Source organism: Sinocyclocheilus anshuiensis, unplaced genomic scaffold, assembly GCF_001515605.1.
Source record: "Sinocyclocheilus anshuiensis isolate Anshui unplaced genomic scaffold, SAMN03320099.WGS_v1.1 scaffold58, whole genome shotgun sequence".
Classification (NCBI taxonomy): Eukaryota; Metazoa; Chordata; class Actinopteri; order Cypriniformes; family Cyprinidae; genus Sinocyclocheilus; species Sinocyclocheilus anshuiensis.
In genome coordinates, this window is record NW_015547688.1 from 3,106,875 (window position 1) to 3,117,518 (window position 10,644).

Below are 10,644 nucleotides of genomic sequence, written 5' to 3' on the forward strand. Positions count from 1 at the left end.
TTTAAATGAATCGGTGATAATGGCATCTTCTGTTTTGATTCCACATGGATGAAGGTTTAAGCATTGCTTTGTATGTCTGCCCCTCCACCATCATTTTGTTTCTTTTATCATTCATGTACAGTGTTGGGGGTAACGCATTACAAGTAACGCGAGTTACGTAATCAGATTACTTTTTTCAAGTAACTAGTAAAGTAACGCATTACTTTTTAATTTACAAGAGAATATCTGAGTTACTTTTTCAAATAAGTAACGCAAGTGTCTTTTTTTTTTTTTCCAATTTATTGATTGACAGCTCTCCTGTCCCCATGTTGAGAGAAATCAGAAGATGTTACTGTAGTTCTAAAATAAATATGAATATGCATTAATTCATCTCACTCACAAAACAAAAACAGATTTAGTATTCCTCAAAATGAATAAAAATAATGCAACTCAGAATATGACGCAAACCTGCAATAATTAAATGTTAAACAACACAAATATGCTTTATGTATTTAATCCCATTCTATTAACCAATGTCTTTGCTTCTAACCTTCGATGATCCAGTTCAACCTTACTAATAAGCACAAAAAAGCACTCTAGACAAACATTTGTGTGTTTTTTTATTGCTGAAGTGTGATAAAATTTCTTCTTCTGCATTCTACTGTACGGATGTAAATTTACTTTTCCTTCAGCCTGAGGCTTATTCATTTCACTTTTGGTGTGAAAAGGCTTTTATATTTGCCAAAAATATAACTTTTTTATTTTAAAAACAAACAAGCAAGCCCTGTCCAGGTTTAAAAAGTAACGCAAAAGTAACGTAACGCATTACTTTCCATAAAAAGTAACTAAGTAACGTAATTAGTTACTTTTTTATGGAGTAACGCAATATTGTAATGCATTACTTTTAAAAGTAACTTTCCCCAACACTGTTCATGTCATTTATTTTCACACATTTAAATCTTGCCGTCTTTATTGTATGCAGGGTACCTAGCTTGATTCGGTTTCTCAATTTATCACAATTTGCTTCCAAGTTGTATTGCATTAACACTCTTTATAACCCTGTGCACCAAAACTGTGCAAGTCTGTCCTGTCTTTAAGGCCTGAGCAGAACTCTTGAATATGCTGAAATGTTAACAGCAAACTATTAAAAAGTCTGAACTATAAAGTTTCAACTGCAGCCTGCTTGAACATGTGAAGAAGATCTCTGACACTGGTTTATTTAAGAACAGTAGGTATGAATTTGTAGTCTGCTATTGGCCGAATACAGCTTTGAATTTTACTGCATCCATGGAGTCTGTATAAAATTAAATAATAAATTAATGGCACATAAAACAATTTATTTCAATTTAACTCTGCTATATGTTTTACTGTTAAGAAAGTATTATGCATTAAGACTGCAATGCTTTTCTCTACTATAGGATTATTTTTATTGTAGCTAGTCCTTCAGTAATTTTGTTAGATGTTATAAGTTTTACGTTTAGTGTATTTCCATATTTTGTTGTAGAGAAGGTCATAAATATAAAACTAGATTTTTGAAAATGTTTCTCCGTATATTATTACACTGTACAATTATTGAGGAATTAAAGTACATTTACATTGATACTATTAAAAAAAAAAACATTACAATACACTATTTTTTTGCTTTAAAGTTTACTTTGAAGTGATTTACTGGTTGATTATTGCTTATCATGTAGTAAGTATGTGGATATTATTTGGTATGTAAGGTGAATTTGGACCAAACCCCCTTTTAGTCTTATAGTTTAGACATAGATGTATGTCCTATGTCGGAATAACTAGCATTCTACTCGTACTATTTTTCTATATACAGTTTTCATATGACTGTTGCTTGAAGATGTTCGATACATTAAAAAAAAAAAAAGATCCCCAAGATTTCGTTTGTTACACTATTTTGTCGCCGACTGGCAAAGGGGGAACCATATATAAATCATAAATCTACCGAAAGATAGGAATGCTCTACCCATATTATTTTGTACACATAGAATATTCTACTTAGTTATAAATATGATAGTCAACCATAGTATGAATATTGTATGCAAAGTCTACCGGTTAAGGCTAGAAGGGATACGTATGGTGATACTGTGCATGCGCACATCAATACAGCGTAATTTGTCACACTGTACAACAATAATTACTATTTTTTCATTATTGTAAGGGGTAGATTTAGGGTTGGGGTAGGTGTAGACGTTAATAAAACACAATGTAATAGGTATAACATTAATTTAATTGTTCGTTTCCGGTCTGAGCTGTATCCCTTCTAGCCACAACCAATTCTACCCTCCTGTTTGTTACACTATTTTGTGCCCGACTGACGCGGAAAAGCGGAACCATTTATTGTCATGTGATTTGTTGTCAGGACATTGTAGCCGACGGAGCAAATGTTTTGATGCTTGTTTTGTTTATTGCATTATTTTCAAAAATGTATGCTGCCGCGACGGAGAGTTTAATAAAGCAGGCAAGGTAAATCTATATCTTTACCTAAAATGTTTACTGTCAAAAGCTGTATTGGTCACATGACTGGTCAGTTATAGCCTATTAGTTAGACAAGTTATTCCCAATGACAAATCTTTCAATTCATTTAAATTTGCCTTTCAGAGAAATAAAGGAGGAAGAGCTGCAGAGGTTTTGTGGGCGCATATTTAAGCTGCTCCACACTAAAGATGTTAGTGGAGACACAGTGGACTCCCTCCAGAGGCTCAATCTGATAGTTTCTGCCACTAAATATGCGAGAGAGTGAGTCATATTCATTTTAAAATACATCTGAACAGCACATAGGCATGAACCCCTTTGTCTGGCCCTTCAGAAAAGTGTATTAAGGAGCATTTTAAGTGTATCATATACACCTCCACTACCTTCAGGCTTCCATCAGATCTGGTGATGAAGCTGCAGACGCTTCTTCGGTCTTCATCATGTCCAGAGCAGCTTCAGGTTCTGACCTCCTCCATCATCCGGGAGAGCTTTCCTTCCAGCGTACACAGCCTCTGCTCTGATCTCAGTCACGACAGCAGGACCTTCAGTCATGTGGCCAGTGTTGTTCTGGCTCAGGTGAGTCACATGCTGTTCACGATCAGCTTGTATTCTGTTCATAAACACTTAAGTAATCATCTAATTGTTCTCAGGCTGGAAATAAAGAAGATGTGATGCCTCTTTGCCACCATTTGCTGAAAAGTCTTGAGTCTCGGCTGTCTGACGGGCAGATATCCAGACATGCGCTTCCCATTCTCTCTAAAATGAGTACTGTTTATCCAGAGATTCTCACAGATGGTAAAGACAAGCTGATCACATTTGAGGAACACGATACTATATTGGAAGTGTCACTGGGAATTACAGTGGGGTCCAAATGTCAAGAGTAATGAAAATCAGAATGATAGTCCAAACGGCTGATAAAAACATCACAATAATTTACAAGAAATCCACACAACTCCAGTCCATCAATTAACATCTTGTGAAGTGAAAAGCTGTGTGTTTGTAAGAAACACATTTAACTTTAAATCATTGCTTCTGGGCAATATACAAATCCATAATCCATAATAACGCTTACTCCAGTAAAAAAAAAGTGCATACCCTGTTGTCCTCTCACATCAAAATCCACCAAGATATTTGTTTAGAACCGTGTAGGACTGTTTTCACTTGTAAACTGTGCTTTATCTATGCATATCTCTCTCCTGATTTAAACAAGATGACATTTTCAGTGGAGAAAGTAATATTATGGATAGACGAGTCATATTGTAGTTGGAAACAACAATTTGAAGTATTACAAGCTAATTTATTAGTTAATTGATGGTCTGGTGCCAGTTGTTCAAAAGTAATCTGATCCGATTTTTGCCATCGGATTGGTTCAAATCTTGAAAGTGGGTTGTTCAAAAGAAAAAAAGCATTCTGAACTCGGATTAGATCACAAAATCTAATCTTGTTTTTGATCTGGATTAAATCCTCAGTTTGTGTTGTTCAAAACATTTTAGTAAGATTGGGATACTTTTGATAAAAAAAAACCTGGATTATTCCCAGCAGAAGGATGGATTTCAGGAACAAAAATGTAATAAAACTTCAAAACTGGTCCAAAATATTTGTAACGTAATATATCCCCAAATCCCCAAACAGCTGTCAATATCAATATATATATATTTTTTTAAATTACTGATTGTAAATTACATTGGCACAATCATCAGAGATGGACCAGTCAGAAGTAGTTATGTAAATGCAAAACTAGAAAGCAAAACACTGGTACCTTTTTTTTTTTCCCCCCATCTCAATTTTTTTTTCATCACCATGTGCCTTTAGGAATTTTTTTTTCATCACCATGTGCCTTTAGGGGCTCCATAGAGCACTAGTAATCCAGATTTGGAAATCTGAAAAAGTGTGTATCAGGATCAGGGTGATCCAATCCAGTTTTGCTTTGAAATACTGGCACAAAAGTAAGATGGGTTACCTGATCCTGGACAGAAAACATGCGATTTCCGAATTCAGATAATTCTGATCCAGATTAAACTTTTTGAACAACTGGCCCCTGGAGTTGTGTGGATTGCTGTGGTGTTTTTATCAGCTGTTTGGACTCTCATTCTGACGGCACCCATTCACTGCAGACGATCCATCGGTGAGCAAGTGATGTAATGCTAAATTTCTCCAAATCTGTTCTCACGAATAAACAAAATCATTTGAATCACATATTTTCAAAATGGACTTTTAAACCCCACTCTCTGGTTAACTTTATATACATTGAAAAGGCATGATTGAAATACTATAATCTAGAAAATGCAAAGACGTTTACACGAATCCTGTGCTCTCTAAACCCAGATCAGGTCAATCTGGTCAGTCGTAAATTGGTGGATTGGCTGCGTTATGCCAGTATGCAGCAGGGAGCCTCCATGTCTTCTGGGGGATTTTTCAGTGGACCAAGAACACGTCAGGTGGGGCATGTTGCTTTTCTTTATTCATCAGTACCTTCACCATCAATCAAGCTCAGGCGCAAGTTTCTAATGATACTGTTGAGTGAACTGCTCATCACTTGTCAACATCTCTTCATCAGCCTGCTCCACTGACGGAGGTGGATGGGGTGGTAACGGGTGACTTCTTTACTGTGCTGTGTTTGGGTCAGAGCTACACTGAGGACCAGTGGATGAATATGTACACTTTCTCTATGATCAAGAGTTGGCTGCTCACTTATGACACAGACGGTACTACAAACACAGAATCAGGTAGTCCAAACAGAGATGTTGCAGCAGGTGGTTTGCTTTATGATCAGCGTTATTTTAGTATTACTTATTATATTATTTGCTAATATTTTGGATTAGCTTTTATTTCAATATGTTCAGTTTTCATTTTAATTTCAGTAATTTTGTTAGGGTCTTTTATCATTATTATAATTTTTTAATGTTTCCATTTAACTTAAATAATTTCTGTTTTATTTCAGCTTTATTTCAATTACTAGAAAACATTTGTAACAATAACACCACTGTTTACGAAATGTTCCATGTAAGATATATACTTCATTTAGTTAAGACAAATAACACGGGATTTTCATCTTTGCTAGCTCTACTAATAAAAGCGCAGGGCATTCATTTACAGCACCAAGGTAAGATGCAAGCGAAACGTCTGATATGATCAATCTAAAGCCAGTGTGCTTTTCCTTCCTGCGCAATCAGAAACTCTCTTTACTCAATGACATTGATCCGTGATTTATAATTAACTGCTGTGTGTATCAAATTGATTTTGAGTCTATGGCTATGTTTGGAATGAATTACTAGCATGCTACTTACTCTGTGGAGAATAAACTGTATACAGCCTACTATTTTTATTAAATAGTGCATGAGACACACAATACAGTGATAAGCGTTTCACGCTGCGCTGTTGTCACATGACCTTACCATGTTTACTTTTGTGTGACATCGTTAATCTCTAAAGAATAAATAGACTGCTTTTGAAATCGCATTTCATGCTGTGTGCATTTGTTTGTATACTGCACATTTTGGCAAATGTAGTAAGTCATGTGGGTATTCACAAAATGTGCATAGTGTGCACTGCATACTGTAAAATTGTACTATTGTAGTATGCCGTTCCAAACATAGCCTACATGTCCCGTCATATGCTCAGCCCTGCAATGGCATTGGATCCTGCCAGATAACGTGCTTGTTTAAATCCTGCTGGAAAAGGAGTTGTGCTCGGGGTGTTGTAGTGTAGCGTACTGTGCTTTAATGTGCTGATCTGTTGGTGCAGATGATCGCTCAGAGGTGGACAGTTCAGTGATGTCCATGGTGTCGGCCACATCCTCTTCCAGCAGACTACTTCCTCCTAAAGAGAGACTCAGAGAGAAGGCTTTTGAGTACTGCCAGCGTCTCATTGAACAGAGTGACAGGAGTGAGTAGATCATAGGTCAACTATTAGAGAATGTTTATTACACTCTGCTGGAGAATGTATTGATTTATTCCTCTCTTATTTTTTCACAATGTAGAAGCCCTGAAGAAGACAGATACAGAGCTACAGAAAGCAGTAAGTACCACATACATTACCATTCAAAAGTTTAATGTCTGTATAATTTTAGAGTGTTTTTGAAAGTCTCTTCTGCTTAAGGCTGCATTTATTTGATCAAAAATAGAGTAAAAAACTGTTTTCTATTGAAATATATTTTAAAATGTAATTTATTTCTGTGATAGTAAAGCTGAATTTTCTGCATCATTACTCCAGTCTTCAGTGTCACATAATCCTTCATAAATCATTTTAATATACTAATTTGCTGCTCAAAGAAAATTTCTTATTATTATCAATGTTAAAAACAGTGCTTCGTAATGTTTTTGTGGAAACTGTTTTTTTTTTCAGGGTTCTTTGATTTAATAGAAAGTTCAAAAGAAATAGCATTTTTTTTTAAATATAAATCTTTTATAACATTATTTATAAATGTCATTACTGTCAGTTTTGATCCATTCAGTGCAACCTGACTGAAGAAAAGTATTAATTAAAAAAAGAGAAAAAGTACTGACCCCAAACATTTGAATGGTAGTGTGTTAATTCAAGCATAATTTCCACATATACTGAACAAAATTATAAACGCAACACTTTTGTTTTTGCCCTCATTTTTCATGAGCTGAACTCAAAGATCTAAGACTTTTTCTATGTACACAAAAGGCCTATTTCTCTCAAATATTGTTCACAAATCTGTCTAAATCTGTGTTAGTGAGCACTTCTCCTTTGCCGAGATAATCCATCCACCTCACTCTCAGACGATCTTGGAGGTGAAGATGCTGAATGTGGAGGTCCAGGGCTGGTGTGGTTATATGTGGTCTGCGGTTGTGAGGCCGGTTGGATATACTGCCAAATTCTCTGAAACGCCTTTGGAGATGGCTTATGGTAGAGAAATTAACATTCAATTCACGGGCAACAGCTCTGGTGGACATTCCTGGAGTCAGCATGCCAATTGCACGCTCCCTCAAAACTTGCGACATCTGTGGCATTGTGCTGTGTGATAAAACGGCACATTTTAGAGTGGCCTTTTATTGTGGCCAGCCTAAGGCACACCTGTGCAATAATCATGCCGTCTAATCAGCATCTTGATATGCCACACCTGTGAGGTGGATGGATTATCTCGGCAAAGGAGAAGTGCTCACTAACACAATTTAGACAGATTTGTGAACAATATTTGAGAGAAATAGGCCTTTTGTGTACATAGAAAAAGTCTTAGATCTTTGAGTTCAGCTCATGAAAAATGGGGGCAAAAACAAAAGTGTTGCGTTTATAATTTTGTTCAGTGTAGTTTATTTTTTAATTTTTTAACCTTGACATAATTTAAAAATGAAAAGAATAAAAAAAAAATATATCAATATAATTACATTTAAAGAAACACACAGTATTTTGTGCCTTATCAAAAAAGTTTTATTCCCCAAAAAATTATTAGAACTTTTTAAAAATGTTTCAAGTCATGTAAACAAATCCTAAAATTCATGTTAACTTAAATTCAGCTGATAATATAATTTATAATGATAAATTCAGTAATTAAAATCAGAAACTAATGCAAAACAGAATAGGATTTTACACTGTATTATTGATGAATCATGTCATGGTTAAGACTTACAGTAAGTTAAACGGATGGTGACTCTGTATATCTGTTGTACAGTGTATTGTTGAGTCAGTGTCAATAATGGACATCATCTGCGGTGAGGACCCCTCCTACGTGTACCGTGCCTTCCCCTGCATCAAAGCCCTGTATGGTAGACTGAATGGAGATCTCGCCTATGCTCGAGCCCTGCTGCCTATTGCTCAGTTCTACCTCAACCACAGTGAGTGACGTGGCCCGTGTCCCTAGCACTTACAGCAACGTATGACTCTGATAGTGTGACGTATGAATGCATCTCAGTGTCCACATGCTCTAATATCAGGTGAGATTGCCGCGGTGGACTCGGAGGCTGTGTTCTGCCAACTCTTCAGTCACTGTCCCGCCGAGCAGTTCAACGAGCCCATGCTCGCCTTCGAGTTTGTCCAGTTCTGTCTTCTCAACGCTAGCGTGCTGCAGGACAGAGTGGCCAACTATAGACAGAGCTTCCCAAACATCCTGAAGGTGGGCTGGCTAATCATATTTTTAAAGAAATTTAGCTAAATTCAAGATATACGAGTTTGTTTCTTGATCAAAACAGATTTGGAGAAATTTAGCATTGCATCACTTGCTCACTAATGGATCCTCTGCAGTGAATGGGTGCCGTCAGAACGAGAGTTCAAACAGCTGATAAAAACATCACAATAATCCACAAGTAATCCACACAAAACCAGTCCATTAGTTAACATCTTGTGAAGTGAAAAGCTGTGTGTTTGTAAGAAACAAACAGAAAAGAAATCATTGATTTATTTTTTTTTTTTTACTTTAAACCGTTGCTTCTGGCCAAAATACAAGTACATAATCCATAATAACGCTTCCTCCATTGAAAAAGTCCATCTTCTGTTGTCCTCTCAAATACACATGAAAATACACAGGACTCCTAAGACTGTTTTCACTTGTAAATAGTGCTTGATATGTACATATTTCTCTCCTAATTCAGACAAGATGAGTTTTTCACTGGAGAAAGTAATTTTATGGATAGAGGACTCATATTTGAGCCGGGAACAATGGTTTGAAGTTAAAAATGTTCTTAATTATGGATTAGTTTCTTACAAACATGCACCTTTCCACTTCACAAGATGTTAACTGATAGACTGGAGTCATGTGGATCACTTGTGATTATTGTGATGTTTTTATCAGCTGTTTGGACTCTCATTCTGACGGCACCCATTCACTGCAGAGGATCCATTGGTGAGCAAGTGATGTAATGCCACATTTTTCCAAATCTGTTCCCATGAAGAAACAAACTCATCTACATCTTGGATGGCTTGAGGGTAAGATTTTCAGCTAATTTTCATTTTGGCTGAACTGTTACTTTAAATTGAATACAGATAAGTGATATTTTAAATGTTTGTGCGATTTTTCCCACCAGTTCTTGGCAGGGAACAGTTCAGGATTGATTGCAGAGTTTGTGGAGCTGCTCCCATCACTGATAGCTTCAGATACAGCCATTGAGTTACTGCATACTATCCTTGATCTGCCCTGCTTAGCAGCAGCCCTGGACCTCCAGCAGAGGTACGTGACTTTACCAACTACAGATCAGCACTTCAGCTGGAGTTGAATGTGATGTGAATTAGCGATCCAATGCTGTTGCAGATCAGCATGCTATCAGGCTTCAGACCGTAGCGCATGGGACCAGCAGGGGGCGAAGGTGGCTGCTTGTCTGGATGCCTTCCGCCAGCCGTCCTATAGGGGGCTCTTCCTCTACATCCTCAGACCTGAGGCTGGGACTGGAGACACAATAGACAGGTAGTACCTGGCATGTTAATTATAGAATATAATCTAGGAAGAATTTAGGAATTCAGTTCCTAAATTTAAAATTAGGTAGCAGGATGCAGAATTTAAGGAGGCATAATTGAATTCGCATATACATAATTACAAGTTTGGAGTCAGTAGAGTGTTTTCTATTTTAATATGTAAAAATGAAATTTATTCCTGTGATGTTAAAGCTGAATTTTCAGCATCATTACTTCAGTGTCACATGATTCTTCAGAAATCATTCTAATATGCTGATTTGCTGCACGAGAAACATTTTATTTTTATCAGTGTTGAAAACAGTTATTGCTGCTTCATTTTTGTGGAAATCGTGATATTTTTTAAGGATTCTTTGATGAATAGAAAGTTCTAAAGAACAGCATTTATTTGAGATAGAAATCTTTATTAACAGTATAAATGTCTTTACTGTCACTTTTGATCAATTTAATTTGTCATTGCTGAGACAGTTCTGTCCCCAAACCTTTAAAAACGTTTAAATATTTAATGAAGTATGCTCTGATGGTTATACAGTAACTCATGGACCTGCAACCGTGTAATTACCACCCCTACAGCACAAAAATGGCTTGCCACTATTTAAACCACCTAAATGTTGGATAAAAATGAAGTGTGTGTGTGTGTGTGTGTGTGTGTGTGTGTGTGTGTGTGTGTGTGTGTGTGTGTGTTTGGTGTTTGTACTTTAGGCTCTGGGGGAAACAGTGCTTTGCTCAGTCTGTACATGTTGTCTAGATTGACTTGTATGCTGGTGTTTGTGAAACGCAGTTCGTGGAAGCTGGTGGAATTGTCTTTTGGCA

At 36.6% G+C, this 10,644-nt stretch overlaps 1 protein-coding gene across 1 annotated transcript in view; it reads left to right on the forward strand.

The window, feature by feature from the left end:
* The first annotated feature begins 2,299 nt into the window (after positions 1-2,299).
* LOC107703412 (AP-5 complex subunit zeta-1-like) overlaps positions 2,300-10,644 on the forward strand; it is a 12,724-nt gene continuing 4,379 nt past the window's right edge. The window contains exons 1-12 of the mRNA XM_016506027.1: positions 2,300-2,457; positions 2,593-2,730; positions 2,856-3,042; positions 3,117-3,261; positions 4,792-4,904; positions 5,024-5,192; positions 6,211-6,351; positions 6,446-6,483; positions 8,102-8,264; positions 8,364-8,542; positions 9,450-9,592; positions 9,674-9,826. Coding sequence (XP_016361513.1) covers positions 2,384-2,457; positions 2,593-2,730; positions 2,856-3,042; positions 3,117-3,261; positions 4,792-4,904; positions 5,024-5,192; positions 6,211-6,351; positions 6,446-6,483; positions 8,102-8,264; positions 8,364-8,542; positions 9,450-9,592; positions 9,674-9,826 — 1,643 coding nt within the window. The 5' untranslated portion in view covers positions 2,300-2,383. The remainder of the gene's footprint in view (positions 2,458-2,592; positions 2,731-2,855; positions 3,043-3,116; positions 3,262-4,791; positions 4,905-5,023; positions 5,193-6,210; positions 6,352-6,445; positions 6,484-8,101; positions 8,265-8,363; positions 8,543-9,449; positions 9,593-9,673; positions 9,827-10,644) is intronic.